The sequence below is a fragment of the Lampetra planeri genome, chromosome 16 (assembly GCF_965212315.1).
Source record: "Lampetra planeri chromosome 16, kcLamPlan1.2.h2, whole genome shotgun sequence".
Taxonomy (NCBI): Eukaryota; Metazoa; Chordata; class Hyperoartia; order Petromyzontiformes; family Petromyzontidae; genus Lampetra; species Lampetra planeri.
This window is the reverse complement of record NC_136122.1, coordinates 1,806,484-1,824,371: the sequence shown is the minus strand read 5'-3', so window position 1 is coordinate 1,824,371 and position 17,888 is coordinate 1,806,484. Positions and strand designations below refer to the sequence as shown.

The following is a 17,888-nucleotide window of genomic DNA, read 5'->3' as shown; positions in this document are numbered from 1 at the left end:
TCAGTGGGCTTTGTCTGGTAGGATGGGGATGGTTTAGTTGTACTTGTATGTGTTTTGGGTGATTTGATTACCTTTCTTGTATTTTGCACTACTATCGTGTTTTTATATATTTTTTGCTTTTGTAAAGTTTTTTTCCCGCCCCTACTAGACATCTGTAAAAAAGAGCTTCATTGCTCATAGGATTACGCCAGTATAAATACATATGCTAATTTTGACATTCTGACGATTCAATCTTATGCCACCTTCTGGCCGCTCTCATGCATTAGCCATCCCCCAACCCGAGAGCCGCGTGTCGTAGCCACGCCTGTGTCTGCGGTTTAACCCCCCCCCCCACCGTGTGACGTGAAGGCGTGCACGTTGGTCGATGACTTTGTTTAGGATGTGATGTTAATCATATGGGAGAGCATGAGAGGGAGGTCAGGAGATATGTTGCACGAGCAAGCTACGTTCCTGATGGACTGCATAGTAATGGAGAGGTGAACTTTAATGGGCAGAGATGGGTGTTTTAGGCGGCAGTGATAGCTGTGTTTGTTACTCTACGTGCATAAGAGCACTGGACTCGTAAGGCAGTGGGTGCAAGAGGCATTGAATCCTCTGCTTTGTATTTACAGTATAACTCAAGGGATTTTCCTCCACAGGGTGCCCGAGTGGAGTATCCGCAGCAGGTGACCGATGGCCTTGGCACTACCACAGCCAGTGCTGTACTGCTCCTCTATTGTACAGCCAGTGCTGTACTGCTCATCTATTGCATGACTTCATGTTGGCGTTGCTTTTAGTTCCTTCAGTGCCCGTGTCGTGCAACTCGAATTTGCCCCTGTGTTACGTAACCTAAGGTAGCCCTCGGTCATGTTATTTCAGTTGAACCCATGTTGCTGTTTACTCGTAGGTAGGAGTCGAGTCCTGGATCCATAAGGCGACAGCTGGGACAGCAGCAGCAGCTCAGCCCTTACAGACGCACGGAGCAAGGAACGGAGCAGAGACAGGAGCGACCGTGAATCAGCGACCACGTCCACACCTCGCAGCAGAGCTTTCTGTTAAATGGCCGAGAAACCACTGAGGTGAGCAAGCGGATTTCTGGGATGCGAGCCACGAATTCTATATCTTTCCATCGAATAAACAAATGAGAGCGGTCCCAGGCCCCCTTGGGATAGCACTTGGGACCGCCCATCCCAGCCCTGGCCTGGGCATTGCCAACAAGATGCCTCCATTATTGGAAATCCACTCCCTATTCGAAACCCAAGCCTCTCCCTGTCTCTCCTTCCACCTCGATGTTCTCTCCCCTTGTCATCACTTAGCAAACCACATAGGCTCTCTTTGTCTGGCACATATGTAGATATTAGACATTTTGTGTTAATGGTTGGAAAATGTGAAACATTGGAAATAATTTTCTTCCAGCAATTTGAAATGTATGCTATATTTATAACATGCTGTTTGCAGTATGAACTGGGACATTTTAAAGTGTGGTGGTGTGACTGGATGGTGTTATGGCTCCGTGGTGGTTTGGCTGATGGGGGTGTGGCTGCGTGGTGGTGTGGCTGTGTGGTGGTGTGGCTTTGTAGTGGTGTTGCTGTGTGGTGGTGTGGCTTACGGTGGGGGTGTGGATGCGGAGTGGTATGGCTGCGTGGTGATGTACTTGTGTGGTGATGTGGCTGTGTCGTGGTGTAGCTGCGGGGTGGTGTACCTGTGTTGTGGTTTGCGATGGTGGAAGCTGTGCTTGCTCACGGCGGTGAACTGTTGATGTTGCGTGCAGCCTTCCGGCCAAGTTGATCAATGGCGGCATCGCCGGGCTCATCGGGGTCACGTGCGTCTTCCCTATCGACCTGGCCAAGACGCGCCTGCAAAACCAGCAGGAGGGACAGCGCATGTACCGAAACATGTGAGCGCTTGCCTCGCCCTTTACCAGGGGGGTTCCACACTTCACCACGTTCCAATCAGGGCTGTTAAATGCTGAGGCACTGCTGGATTCAGTCATGAATCAAGCCACCGGTGGTTTTTATTGGTCAGAATTTGATCAATACATTGGCACGTACATATATATCTTTGTAAACGTGACGATCTTGTCACGTGGTGGAGTGTTAATGGCAAACCTACTCCCATGTGGCCTAATCGAAAAACAAATATGGATTAAAGTGACACTGCCTGATTGTGAGGTTATCAAAGGTCACTTAGAGGACTTGGCTGTTCTTGAAGAGTAGACTTGGATTGCCTATATTTGAAATGTGTGCATCGATCTGAAAACATCCAAATGACTTTAAAAGATCAAAGATAATATTAAGGAATTTCAATTGCATATTCAACATCTTAACTACTGACCACACATAAAACTGCAGCGTTGCATGTGGTGCAAATAACATGCACTTTCCACCTTCGGATTGAACATTTGATTTGTCCACTTGTTACTGCCAAAAACCATAGTAATTAATTAATGAAGGGGGTGCACGACGTTTATACTTGATGGCTGCGTAATGCATCGGTCAAGGACGATTCTCTTAGACTAAATAAAGCCGTCGTTGATCGTGCTCTTGGTGGATGCATGAGCGTGAGGGTGGCCGAGGCCGTATCCTGCTGTGAGGCACTCCACACGCTCGCACGGGCCCCGGGGAGACGTGCCCCACACACGCACAACTCTGTCGCCCGCACGGGCAGGATTGAGGGGACAGTGTAGGCTAATGGAGCAAGCAGGACTGGAGGAAAGCATGAGAAACAATACAAATGAGATAATAAAAAACAAGAAAAAACAATCAAACTACCACAGCTATAACTTGTGAAAATTGCTTGACTCACCTAGAGTGGTGTAATCTGGGGTTAATCAACCCTGAATAATCTTAGTTTTCACCCACTATGGGCAGAAATTAAATAATTATCAAATCACTTTAAACTAAACGCCCCCATCCCTGCAGTTTCCCCTTCACCATTTAGGTTAATTTGACTGGTGCTGCGTTCTCAAGCAAGGAGGCTCAGAGGCCAAATCCCACACATGCTGGAGTCACGTTGCTTTTGGACTCGGCGAGACACTGTGGGACCTGTGGCCCGCATGGAGTGGCCTACTCACCGTTGTCTAATTGCCTGGTGTGTGGCATTGCAGGTTTGATTGTCTCATCAAGACCGTGCGATCGGATGGATACTTTGGGATGTACCGAGGTATGTGTCTACCAGCGCATGTCATTGCCACTCAAACGTTGTGCTCGGGGCTGGGTTCAAGAGTGCTTCTCCTCACAACTTTCAGCCCTTAATACAAATACAGCGTGTTTCCTGCTGGAGTATTATTGACAGGTCTGGGGCACGTCAACGAATCCAGCAGCATGTTAATGCCCGGGTCTTTAATCACGAGACTGATGGAGCAATCTTATCAACGGTAATTGCTAAAAACTGGGGTCTTTTTGCTGGACCACTTACACAATTTTCCAGCGATGCAATACATAATAAGTATAACCCGTAAAAACAAATTTTTTCACTATAAATCCTTTATATGCGTGGCGGCTAGAGTCCCTCTCGTCCTTGAGATGGCTGCCATCTATGGGTCAGATGATTGCATTGCACCATTAAGCAATTGGTAATTTAATATAATATTTTTGTCCTAATAAGTGTAACATTTTGAACATTAATTGTCACGCACAACGAGTCTGTGTGGAAAATGTCAGCTCGATTGGATCACGGGAAGTGGGTTAAAAAACGACCGAAAGATTTGCACGGTCCTAAGCAAGCAAGCAAGCACGCAAGCAAGCAAGCGAACTTAATATAAAGGATTTTAAAAATAGCATCTATATATATCTTGATTTGAAGCTTTCCTAACTGCAGTAATCAATACTCTTTGGTTATTTCGGTAAAGTCACGTAGGTATTAAAAAAATATCACAACGTTTCGATCGCAACACAAGTGGTCGTCCTACGTGACTTTACCGAAAGAACCAAAGAGTATATATATATATCTTATTATTACAGCTTGAATCCAGCCTGAGAATATGCACACACAAGTGCAATGAGTACTAATAAATCAGCATTCATGCAGAACTTTACATTTGAGGCAATGGGTTATACAGTTGTAATGCGAGCATAAACGGGGTGGTTGTTGGCCTCCACGCCAATCACGCGGGCCGGAGCATTGGGGGGCGGAGCCGGATCGAAGGAGCGTGTGGGAGGAGCCACTGCTCATCTCGGCTCCAATGGGAAACGGGGGCAGTACGGGAAGGAGGAGTCAGGGTGACGTGATGGGAAGGATATAGGGAGAGAGCCGGAAGAGATCGGGAGTTTTGGAACGGAGTGAGAATAGGGGGAAGCCACTCTGGGCGGAACGGGAGCAAAGGCGCCATCTGCCACGTGGTGTGCGGCGACGGGGCTAGAGGGGTATGAGGACTAGCCGAGTGTGCGGGGCACACGTAGCTAGGAAGTGACTAGCGGAGTGTGCGGGGCACACGGAGCGAGCGGTGTGGCTGGCGCGTGTGCGGGGCACACGGAGAGAGGGAGCGGAGCGGCCACCAGCGGAGAGCGGCCCACACGGAGCGTGCGCGGAGGGGTGCGGTACGAAGAACCTAATAAACGACACAACGGAGACCAAGAAAGCCTGACCGAGTCGTTTATTACACAGTGAGGGAAAAAGTATTTGATCCCCTGCTGATTTTGTACGTTTGCCCACTGACAAAGAAATAATCAGTCTATAATTTTAATGATAGGTTTATTTGAACAGTGAGAGACAGAATAACAACAAAAAAATCCAGAAAAACGCATGTCAAAAATGATATAAATTTATTTGCATTTCAATGAGGGAAATAAGTATTTGACCGCCTCTCAATCAGAAAGATGTCTGGCTCCCAGGTGTCTTTTATACAGGTGTAATAAACGACTGGACCACGATGTCTGGCTCAGTGTCCTTTATTATTCGGTTCGTGCTGTACACCCACACGGCTGTCTTTACTCTGTAGCTTCTCCACGGTGCTGACTCCAATGTCGGCCCGATCCACAACAGCAGCTCCGCTGCTGTTTCTCTCACACAGCCCCCCTTGGCTGTACTCTCTGCTGCTCTTCTCCCTCCGCAGCTCTCACAGCTTCTTGCTCTCTCTCTCTCCCTCCGCAGCTCCTCCTGGCAGCCACACCGCTGCCTCTAACAAGCAGCCCCCTCTCTCTCTCTCTCCGCAGCTCCTCCTGGCAGCCACACCGCTGCCTCTAACACGCAGCCCTCCTGGCTGTCTCCTCCCCAGCTGCACACCACTCCGCAGCTTCCTCTTATCTTCGGGGTTGGCTCCCGATCGCCGTCGGCGCCCCCCCTCTCCACACTTGCCCGCGTGGCCTCACTCTTTTCCGCTCACACCCCGACTACCTTCCCCTTCCGGTTTACCCGCTTAAAGCCCCGAACCTTACCCCCACGTCACATGACTCCACCCCCCGTGACGTCACCTCCGGAAGGTCGCTTACGCCCGCATTACACCACCCTCCCCCGTAGAAAAATCCCAGCCGACCTCGGCTGACCAATAGCAAATCGTAATGCGGCGAACCGAGCTTCCCCCCCTAAAGGACACTAAGCATATAATGTAACAACAAGAACAACAACAACGCAATGAACATCAACGATCGTACAAAAGCATGCAATAAATACAACTGTAAGAAAAAATTAACAAGACAGCAACAATCAACGAAACGTAAGCGATTTGGAACGTGTGCGGGTCGCCGGCCCGTCCCGGACGGTCGGCGGCCCACTCGCAGAACGGGAACGCGATGAAAGTCGAGGAATGACAGGGGGTAATCCCCCTGTCGCAGCTGGAAGTCCACCGACGTCCCGTGTCCCTAAAGAGTTAGTCTTGGGCTTGTCCTGTGACCGTGCCCGCAGCTGGGTCGGAAGGGCTGCAGGGCTCGAAGGTCCCGCAGACCTGGCAGGCGTCCTCCGAGCAGGGCCCCTCGTCCCCCGCAATGTCACGGCCGGCCTGTTTCGGAGGATCTTTAGCCGACTTGACCGGTGCCGAGGCCTCCTGCTGCGGCGGAGCCGGGAAGCGGGCCCAGCAGTCTCTGGCGTAGTGGCCCCTACGCCCGCAGCGGAAACATTCGGCCTCGTTGCGCCGAAGCGCAGGCCTCGCCTCCTGACGGCCCCGTTCTGGTAGCACCGCGCGCGGTCTCGGCCCGCCGCGTCCCGTCCATGGAGCGGAGGCGGCCGTCAGTTGTTGAGGGCCCCGGTCATCCGGAACATAGACGGCCTGCGCAGGGTTCCACCCCAGCGCCTCCTCTTCTTTGACGGGCTCCCCCGTCCACGCCGTCACTTGTTTCCAGCGACGGAGGTTGAATTGCGCATCGAGACACTTAGCAGCCATCCGGGAAGTTAGCTTCTCATGCCCACACACAGGCATGGGGATCCCTAGATCCCGAGACAGCTCCAACATTTTCCCTAATATGAGAGGCTCCAGCAGGTCCTGTGGCGTCTCAGGATAAGCTGCCATGGCCAGCTCCAGCACCGCACCCCTGAACGCCACGGGCGACTCCTCTGGTGCTCGTTGTCGTTGAGCGAATCGCCGATGCGCATCATCTGGTGGCTCATAAGCATCGGCCATTTCTTGAAAAACACCACATAAAGTTGCCTTCTTATCGGTCGCTATGGAACGGAAGAATCGGACAGATTCGTCGTCCAGGAGAGTCGGCAACACCTCCAAAGCCTCCGCATCGGTCCATCTTGCTGTGCGTACCGCCGCCAAGAAGCGGCAGGCGAACGCGCTCCAGTCCCCACCGACGGAAAATTCTTTAACCGTTGTAAGGTGGCGACTCCGACTCCTCTTCCCGCCGTCTTCCAATGGTGGTGGTTGTGATGGCAAATTCAAAATGGCGTCGGCCCGCGGCGTGGCCAAGATGGCGGTTTGGCGCCACGGAGCGCGCAAAATGGCGGCTTCTTGCCGCGTGGGCAATGGCGGCGGCAGGACAGGCAACGTGGCGGCCCGCGGAGCACCACTTGCATCATCCATCGTCCCTGGCGCGACGAGATGGCATAGATGCGCCAGGACGTCCTGAAGTGCCTCCAGTTGTACCGCCATCGCTTGCCATCGTTGATCCGCGTCTGATGATGTCGACGGACCCGCCACCGCGCCAACATCCTCCACACCCGTTCCCGTGGTCGCCTCAGCCTGGCTCTCCTCCACCACCCCAACAGGATCCGTGGTTGGAGGGAGTTCGTCGTCGTCGGACGAAGAAGCCGATGCAGGCGCCGGATTAACTTTCTTCCTCACTTGTTTCGACATGCCGTTGCACTTCCGACACCAGTGTAATAAACGACTGGACCACGATGTCTGGCTCAGTGTCCTTTATTATTCGGTTCGTGCTGTACACCCACACGGCTGTCTTTACTCTGTAGCTTCTCCACGGTGCTGACTCCAATGTCGGCCCGATCCACAACAGCAGCTCCGCTGCTGTTTCTCTCACACAGCCCCCCTTGGCTGTACTCTCTGCTGCTCTTCTCCCTCCGCAGCTCTCACAGCTTCTTGCTCTCTCTCTCTCCCTCCGCAGCTCCTCCTGGCAGCCACACCGCTGCCTCTAACAAGCAGCCCCCTCTCTCTCTCTCTCCGCAGCTCCTCCTGGCAGCCACACCGCTGCCTCTAACACGCAGCCCTCCTGGCTGTCTCCTCCCCAGCTGCACACCACTCCGCAGCTTCCTCTTATCTTCGGGGTTGGCTCCCGATCGCCGTCGGCGCCCCCCCTCTCCACACTTGCCCGCGTGGCCTCACTCTTTTCCGCTCACACCCCGACTACCTTCCCCTTCCGGTTTACCCGCTTAAAGCCCCGAACCTTACCCCCACGTCACATGACTCCACCCCCCGTGACGTCACCTCCGGAAGGTCGCTTACGCCCGCATTACACAGGTAACGAGCTGAGATTAGGAGCACACTCTTAAAGGGAGTGCTCCTAATCTCAGCTTGTTACCTGTATAAAAGACACCTGTTCACAGAAGCAATCAATCAATCAGATTCCAAACTCTCCACCATGGCCAAGACCAAAGAGCTCTCCAAGGCTGTCAGGGACAAGATTGTAGACCTACACAAGGCTGGAATGGGCTACAAGACCATCGTTAAGCAGCTTGGTGAGAAGGTGACAACAGTTAGTGCGATTATTCGCAAATGGAAGAAACACAAAAGAACTGTCAATCTCCCTCGGCCTGGGGCTCCATGCAAGAACTCACCTCGTGGAGTTGCAATCATCATGAGAACGGTGAGGAATCAGCCCAGAACTACACGGGAGGATCTTGTCAATGATCTCAAGGCAGCTGGGACCATAGTCACCAAGAAACAGTTGGTAACACACTACGCCATAAAGAACTGAAATCCTGCAGCGCCCGCAAAGTCCCCCTGCTCAAGAAAGCACATATACATGCCCGTCTGAATCATTCAGATGTGCATTGGCAAACTTCAGAGGACAACTGGGTGAAAGTGTTGTGGTCAGATGAGACCAATATGGAGCTCTTTGGCATCAACTCAACTCGCCGTGTTTGGAGGAGGAGGAATGCTGCCTATGACCCCAAGAACACCATCCCCACCGTCAAACATGGAGGTGGAAACATTCTGCTTTGGGGGTGTTTTTCTGCTAAGGGGACAGGACAACTTCACCGCATCAAAGGGGCGATGGATGGGGCCATGTACCGTCAAATCTTGGGTGAGAAGCTCCTTCCCTCAGCCAGGGCATTGAAAATGGGTCGTGGATTGGTATTCCAGCATGACAATAACCCAAAACACACGGCCAAGGCAACAAAGGAGTGGCTCAGGAAAAAGCACATTAAGGTCCTGGTGTGGCCTAGCCAGTCTCCAGACCTTAATCCCATATAAAATCTGTGGAGGGAGCTGAAGGTTCGAGTTGCCAAACGTCAGCCTCGAAACCTTAATGACTTGGAGAAGACCTGCAAAGAGGAGTGGGACAAAATCTCTCCTGAGATGTGTGCAAACCTGGTGGCTAACTACAAGAAACGTCTGACCTCTGTGATTGCCACCAAGTACTAAGTCATGTTTTGCAGAGGGGTCAAATTCTTATTTCCCTCATTGAAATGCAAATCAATTTATAACATTTTTGACATGCGTTTTTGAGGATTTTTTTTTGTTATTCTGTCTCTCACTGTTCAAAGAAACATACCATTAAAATTATAGACTGATAATTTCTTTGTCAGTGGGCAAACGTACAAAATCAGCAGGGGATCAAATACTTTTTTCCCTCACTGTAGCTGCTCCTGCAGTGAAATTATTTTGTGGATGATTGCCTTTTCTGCAACCATCCACAAGATGAGCATCTTCAGCCACACCTTGCTGAAGATGCTCATTGACCTCAAAGCCATGCCATGATTGTGTTACTTAAACAAGTAGACTTTAAAGCAGTTAAACATAAGGCGTGTATGTTAATATATTATATCTGCCTGACACATTTTAGCACACTTTGTCTTGTGAGCAGTGGGTTATTCTAAACGGTGCCAAATATTTCCTTTCAAAAACATATTGAAGAAGAGGTGGTTAGGGTGGCTCAGGGATGAGGGCATCGAGCCTCTACAGATAAGGGCTGGGTTCGAATCTGGGCAGCTCGTTGTGATTTCACCAGGTTCTCAGTTGTAGTGAGTAGATCGTCTCAGCAAGGTCAACCATTAGATTTTCATGTTTATATTTCAGCTCTGAGATTTAAACAATTCCGTTTGAATGGCATGCGATGCACAATCATTGCAGAGCATGTAAAAGCACATGATCCTCGTGTGGATAGAGGCCTGTCGAAGTGACTTCAGAAGCAGTTATTTGACGTCGTCTTTCTGGGATTGTTCCGTCACAGGAGCGCGTGTGCACTGACACCATGGGCACAATTGGATATTATTTGGGGGAGAAATGACAAAGATCTTAAAACAATAAAAATCAACAGAACTAAACGTTTGACGTGTATATTATTTTACAGCACTGGCCTGAGTTCCGCGTACCTTGACAATGGTTATATACACGTGAAGCAATGCATATGGAATGCCTCCATTGGAACACTTAACCCTGCTCTATGAAACGTCACCTTTTTGATGCAGCTTCTGTGTTTAATTGAGCTATGGGCACCTTTAAACCCCGCTGTGACAAGTATTGACGTGTGCCCTTTGGTTCTTTGTTATCGGTGTGTCGGGTTCCTACCACTGAACTTGACTGTGACGTTTGATTTATTGCTGACACAACCAGGTTGATGCCCTTGGCAACTTGGACAAATGTTTGTCTAAAAGACGTTTTTTTTCCTGGTTAATTATTTCCTCATCTGTTAACAAATAAGAAGAGAGTGCACGACACAGGTCTGACTTCAGAATGTTTTTTTTATTTCAAATATATCTTCAACTTGTAACAACATGTGGCCACATGTGTCCAGAATCTCACCCCAATTCTGCAAAAGCCAAAGCCTCTTCCAAATGACCTTATAGGAACACTTGGACATTAATTTATCATTTTGATTCTGGTTTCATGATTGCAAGGAAAAAAGTTCCAAAGTTTTAAATATTACTACAAAGCCCATTCTCATCTTGGTATTGCTGATAGATTCACAAGGCCAGCGGAAGCACGCGTGTGCATTACCACGAGTTGTACTGTACTACCACCACCACCATGATCATTGTTGCTCACAATCATGCCAACACCAGCTGAGACGAGTTCCGTCTAACGTTCTCCATCCGTGTCTCCTGGCTCGTAATCTTTATCACGTGTCTCTTCTTTCTCACATTCCTAAAATGGCAAAACTTTTGTAAATTTGTATTCGCTAGTTTGAGCTTTATAATTGTTTTCTGTGTTCGTGGCTAAATGTTTCTGTGTGATCTTTAGATGAAAATGGTCTTCAGTGGAGTGGTTTTATAAATATGTTATGATGTTTTAAACACCACACTAATGCGCTGGTTTCTGTTGGGGTGTTTAAATTATAGATTGACTTGCCTCCGATGGGTTTTTAGATTAGTGATTGACAGTCGTCTCTGAGCAGACTTTAAGTAATAGACTGAAAGTCTTTTTTATTAGTCTCTTGACATTAGACTCCCATCACATAATAAGATGTGGTCTGCCCTCTTCCTGCCTATCTTTCCATTGTTCTCACGTGTATTAAGGCAGCCACTGATTAGCATGAAGGTAGTTTACTATCATCAGTCACCAGCTGAAATATATCCACTTCAGTTTTACAATTTAGTGGATTACTCAGTGGATTATAAAACAACATTAATCTGAAGTACAAATAACCACCTTATTGAGACCACTTTAAGTCTCGTTCACGTGTAGAACTTTTCCTCATCACCGCTGACTTAGTGGTATTGTTTTATCTGTTGTTGACTTTTAAATTGGTTGTTTAGATTCTAAGAAGGCTTGAGCCAAGATTAACTTCAGCATCAACTTCTGAAGCATTCAGCATCGTGTTTTACTTGCTAAATCAACCCAGCTGAATCACCCAATCAGCACTGAGCAAGAGACGGCTTCCTCTGCTCCGCTTGAGATAACTGCCGCTACTCAATCCCCACTTGGCATAGCTAGGGACACGATCAGGGCCACTGTTGTATGGATCAGTTGTATAATTAAGATGCTCACTAGGACAGATACACGCAAGCTGCTTAGTCTGTAGTTTTCCCTCTGCTGGTGATATTGTAGTGACTGTCCTGTATGGTGCCGGGACTTGCGAAGTCACGGCCGGTAATGTTGTCATTGCGGGCAGCCCGGGTTACGGACTGCAGTACCAACCCTAGGGGTGGTTGGGTGAGCGCTGGTTAGCGCGCACGCACCGTGAGCAGTGTGCGATACCGGCTCCCAGTGAGAGAGCGAGAGGGAGCGTCAGCCAGCCAGGGTTACTCTGGGGCATGACACTCTGGCTGACCTGTTGTAGAGTGACCGGACGATACTGGAGGGGGGCCACCGGTGGACGGGGGCCCGAGGGACGGTCACGTGGTCCTGAAGAGCTCTCGGGAACATTTGAGAAGGAGCTCGAGAAGCCTGGAAGGTGGGCGGGGCTAAGGGCGGAGCCAGCCCCAGCCCGGGAGCATATAACGAGGGCTCCGTGAGGAGCTCGGGGTTCTTCAAGTGTTGGTGTTGGAAGATCCACGTCGGGGAGAAGAAACCTCTAGCAACGCGGTCCGGGACCCAGCTTGTGGTCCGGACCGGGATAGCGAACCGTGTCTAGTTCAGCCGTAGCGTGGTTAGATGGGCATTTGAGATCCGAGTGTAGATTGTGCTGTGTTACGTGTTAATGCAGAATAAATAGATAACGTCTGCGACTCAGTTGGACTCACTATAATATTGTACAAATGGCGCACCAAAAATGTGGCGACCTGCGAGTGTGGCCACGAATCCAAAAGCATCGACCACATCATAAACACTATGCTGCTGCTGTCTTCACTCCTTTAAAGAAGGAATGGACGAGATCCACTTTGCTTCTGAACAGACAATTGAGTGGACAACAAATCAACATTTTCATAATTAATATGCTGCTATTAATTTATTCGACAGAAGATTGTGCCATTATTGGCCAGGACTTAGTTTAAACAATCTCTTTCCGTGTACGGTACCTGCATTTTTTTGTTGTATTTTCGAAATATTCAGTAAATCTTACAGGCTATAGGAGTGTGATAGCTTTTGTGCCATGAGAATGGCGTGGATACCAAATGTGCTATTTTTTCAGTGTCGAAGGTGAATTTTCAAACTCGTTTGCAATGTGACCCCCCTGGGCGGACCCCATTCCCCCAGGTAACCGTGTTTTCATCTCGTAGCCATGGTGATAATGAATAGCAACCACCGCTGTGGCACGCAGCAATGGAGTGACTTGTACACTCGGGCCAGAGTTTTCTGATTACGAGCAGCAGGGCCGCCCTGACGCGCCGTGGCACGCCTGCTTCTCGCTCGTCTCCACGGTGTCGACCATGGCAGGCAGCACACAGGCCTGACAACCCGTGGGGTTTTCAGGTTTTCAAAGTCCTGTACATTACAATTGTGCTTTATAAATCCTCTAATTGCCACTGCTTCTTAAAGAGGCTGTGGGGGATATGCAACGTTAAAGGGCCATGGGAGCAGGGAATATAATGAGGCAAAGCGGAGGGGCTCTGTGCATAAAAAGAGACGGGAATTGTTTTTATTCTCGACTGGAAGTATGGGAGTGTTGTGTTTCAATGTTCAACAACATCAATTTCTATAGCGTCTCAATGCAACTGCATCCCAAGATGCTTTACAAAAGCGAGCGGGATGAGGGTAGGGGAGTGTGGGATTTACGGTTTGTTGTGGTGAGCACGAATGCAATGGACACAAACATTCAGTCCTCGACATGTATGTACGTATGTTGAACTACTTAACATAGTCAACCGTTGCTAATCGGACGTGCGGGGAAAAGTCAACAAACTAAGCATGAAAAGCAGTTATGTTAAAATTAGTTTTCAATTAAGATGATTTAAAAGTGAATAGCTTCAGTCGCTTCCGAATAATGGAAGGAAGAGCATTGCAGACGGCCACAGAAGCGCATATGAAAGCTTGCGATGCAGTGACCGTCTTTGTTCGATGGTTAGCCAAAAGCCACTGCGAGGATGACCGGAGTTCGCATGATGGTTTATGCTCCTTGACGAAATGAGGAAGGTATTGTGGTTCATTTGTGGAAAGCACTTTGTGTGTGTAATGAGTGTAAGAAAAGAAGAGAAAGGTCTCATGCCTATATGTCAGCTGTGGGAGGCTGCAGTGGGGACAGAGTCGAGAGAGTTCCAGACCACGAAGGCAGCAGAGGAAAAAAGCGAGGCCTCTCTTTGAGCAGTGACTGACTGGGATTCATATTCTTAGGTTTTTTCGGTAAAGTCACGTAGGTAAAACATTAAAATTAATAAAAGTAAAACAAAATAAAAATCACGACGTTTCGGAGGCAACACAAGCTTTCGTCTTCAGATGGAACCGTCACAGCCACGACAGCTGTATGCCTGTATCAAGTAAATGAGAGATTGCAGGAGCTACCACTCCGTTTATATAATGGTTGGAGAGGGGGGAAATGGCCAAGTACAGCACACTCCCTATTCATATGGTAAGGTGAGGCTTAAGAGGGTGAGCCCTTGTTATGGAGAGGCACGGTTTGTGATTCAACCTGGCCTACCTAACAATAGTGTGAAAAGGAGAAACAACTAAACATGGTAAACCTGTGATAGTTGTCTCTCAAATAAGATTGGCCAAATAAGTGTAGTTAAATCCTTTTTGCATGGTTAATCACATCTTTCCAATGATTATTCAGTTTGTAACCATCATCACGGTTGAAATTATGTCTGTGTTTGTATATTTGTATGGCTTCGTGTACAAACCTCCGAAACGTCGTGATTTTTATTTTATTTTACTTTTATTAATTTTAATGTTTTACCTACGTGACTTTACCGAAAAACCTAAGAATATGAATCCTTGCAGTCACGAAAGCTTCAAATCTAGACTGACTGGGACTGATAAAAGTTATGGGTTGTTGGAGTTGATGGCAGTAAGGAAAGCAGTAGAGCGAGATAGGAAGGCAGTTGTAGATAGGAGTGAATCGATGGAAGGTTTTGAATACAGTGAGGGCAGTCTAAAACTTCACCTGAAATTGTTTTTTGAATCCCTGGAGCGATCTAAGACTCCACGAAACTTGGTTTTGTTTATGGGCGAGGACATGGAGACTGGTGGAATGATTTTCACAGTAGTCGAAGCAGAAGATGATGAAGGTATCAATGAATGAATGATGGATTGGACTCAAACCACAAACTTAATAATTACTTAATAATCAATTAATTGACTAGCATCTGTAAGTGCATTTCAGAATTGTTTTCATGGAATTTAAGTAACAAATTGGTAACTAGTTAATACTCTTTGGTTCTTTCGGTAAAGTCACGTAGGTGAAGAAATAAAATAAAAAATAAATAAATAAAATCACGACGTTAGTTAATATAGTATAAACTTGAGTGTGACCTTCATTGCTTTCAAACAGGCGACAGTCTTCAGTTGTTACTACGCCTCAGTGTTTGTCATCTTTCAAGCAGACCAAGGATCACAGGTTAAAATGTGGGAGTGCATGATTGAAAGGGAATCAATGATAATTGGTTATAACTGTGCTTAATGAATGTTGTGTGTGATTGGTTTACACAGGGAATGTGTCTTGGGGTGCCTGCAATGATTCATATTCTTAGGTTTTTTTCGGTAAAGTCACGTGGGTATTTTTTTAAAATTAGAATTAATAAAAGTAAAATAAAAATAAAAATCACGACGTTTCGGAGGCAACACAAGCTTCCGTCTTCAGGTGAAACCGTCACAGCACGATTGCTGTATCAAGTAAGAGAAATTCCAAGAAAACCGTCCTTTTATATATACTGGTTGAGGGTGGGAGGAGCCAAGGCAGGCCCCTGGATCGGAGTTTTGTATTATTACTAGCATAAGTACCCGGCGTTGCCCGGGTGAAAAATATATTTCTTAATAACCTTACATATATACACACCCTCACCACTCACCCTCACCACTCTGCCTCACCACTCTCCCTCACCACTCATCCTCACCAATCACACCCTCACCAATCACCACTCACCACTCACCCTCAACACTCACCCTCACCACTCACCCTCACCATTCACCCTCACCACTCTCCCTCACCACTCATCCTCACCAATCACACCCTCACCACTCTCCCTCACCACTCTCCCTCACCACTCATCCTCACCAATCACACCCTCACCAATCACCACTCACCCTCAACACTCACCCTCACCACTCACCACTCACCCTCACCATTCACCCTCACCACTCTCCCTCACCACTCTCCCTCACGACTCATCCTCACCAATCACACCCTCACCACTCACCACTCACCCTCAACACTCACCCTCACCACTCACCCTCACCACTCACCCTCACCACTCAACCTCCCCTCACCACTCACTAATCACCACTCACAATCGCCACTCACAACCGCCCTCACCATTATATTTTTGCCCCAGTCAACGCCGGATATTTCCCTTTCGTAGCAGTTTATATCAACTCTATAAGCAACTTATATTAAACAGGAAGCGCGATCCGAAAGTAATTTACAACCTTCGATTAGTCCTTTGTGCGATTCAAAGAATCGATTCCTGGCATGTTGGGGGTTTACATTTTGAATGATAGAGTTTCATTTTCATTGTTATTTTATTTTTTTATTTTTTCAGGAGTTTTTAATTACATTTTTGCCCCGGTCAACGCCGGATATTTCCCGTTCGTAGCAGTTTATATGGACTTTAAGCAACTTATAGTAAACGGGAATCGTCCGAATCTAAAGGAATCTACAACCTTCGATTCCTTTGCACGATTCAGAGAATCGATTCTTGGCGCGTCGGGTTTAAAAGTAATTACACAGTTGTTTTTTCATTGGTATGTAATGTTTGAAAGTTTTCATAAGATTGTACATGTATTTTCCCCCCGGGCAACGCTGGGTATATCGAGTTTATACCACAAATGCGTGCGCATATTTTTAACGGGAATTAAAAATGGCGTCCACCCGGCAGCGAATGCGTCGCTACCCGTTGCCAGGGGCAACCGCCGTCCAATGAAACTGCGTATGGTCCGGCGACACACAGACACACAGACAGACAGACAGATTTGCGATTTTATATATATAGATTATTGTGAGGTTGGTGCGGCTGAAGCCGCTGCTAGGAATGAGCCTTTGTTGTGTAGACTGGTTGAACTGGGAGGTTCCAAGAGTTGTTTCAGGTGCGGCTGCTGTAAAGGTGCGGCTGCTGTAAATGGGACTGAGCCTTTGTTATGTAGATGAAACAGCCCTTTGCTACGTTGCTGGGATTAATTCTAGATTTGCCAAATATGTGTGGTAAAACTTAAAGCAGGAAACCAGTGTGTGAAAAAAGAAGAAACTGTACGGTAACTGAAGAATAGTGCCTGTCAAATAAGATGGTCCAAATATGAGTAGCTAAATATTTTTTGTATGGTTAATAACATCTTTTATAATGATTACTCAGTTTGTACCCATCATCACGGTTGAAATTATGTCTGTGTTTGTATATTTGGATGGCTTCGTGTACAAACCTTTGATGGTAGCCAGGAGGATTGCAGAGTACCTTGGTCTCGGAAAAGACAATTTCATGAGAGCCCACAGCGTTGTAGCAATGATCGGCAACGGCGGAAGAATCATTTTGCCGTTTTTCAGATCTGACTTGTGCTCGCGGACACGATCAGAGATATGACGTTTCGTTTTTCCAATGTAACAATCACCACAGCTGCAACTCAGTTTGTAGACTCCAGGGTATTGTAAGTCAGGAATGACATCTTTCACAGATGGAATTAGATCACGGATTTTATGTACTGTACTGAATGGGACATGGATCTTATGTTTGTTTAGAATTTTGGAGATATTTTTGGTCACGCCTGCTATGTATGGCAACGTGATAGTTTTGGTCAGAGTTTCAAGTGGCTGTTTCTGTATGGTGGGAGAAACAGCTTGGCGGATGGTGCGGTCAGAGTATCCGTTCATCCTGAGGGCCCGATGTACATGTCTTAATTCACTGGCCAGGTGGTGTTGGTCAGAAATGCCATGAGCTCTGTGGTATAGCGTTTTGATGAGATAATTATTTTGAGATGGGTGGTGGTGGGAATCAGGTTTCAAGTAGGAATCTGTGTGAGTGGCTTTCCTGTAGACAGAATGTCCCAAGGATCCGTCAGGTCTCCTCTCAAACAGAATATCTAAGAATGGTAATTTACCATCTTTCTCCACTTCCATGGTGAATCTGATGGATGGATGTCTGGAATTGATGTGGTCCAAGAAGTGGTTCAATGTTGAGAGGCCATGTGGCCAAATGACGAAAGTGTCATCCACATACCTCTTCCACAGGGAAGGACGCAGGGTGGATGTCTGGATGGCGTCTGATTCAAACTTTTCCATGAACATGTTGGCTATCACTGGTGATAAGGGGGAGCCCATAGGGGTACCCTCATT

General features: G+C 47.7%; 1 protein-coding gene across 2 annotated transcripts in view; it reads left to right on the top strand.

The window, feature by feature from the left end:
* LOC144722910 (mitochondrial glutamate carrier 1-like) overlaps positions 1-17,888 on the top strand; it is a 117,987-nt gene that overhangs the window by 66,038 nt on the left and 34,061 nt on the right. For both annotated transcript variants that reach the window (XM_078601328.1, XM_078601327.1), the window contains exons 2-4: positions 887-1,058; positions 1,751-1,876; positions 3,086-3,141. In XM_078601328.1, coding sequence (XP_078457454.1) covers positions 1,039-1,058; positions 1,751-1,876; positions 3,086-3,141 — 202 coding nt within the window. In that variant the 5' untranslated portion in view covers positions 887-1,038. The remainder of the gene's footprint in view (positions 1-886; positions 1,059-1,750; positions 1,877-3,085; positions 3,142-17,888) is intronic.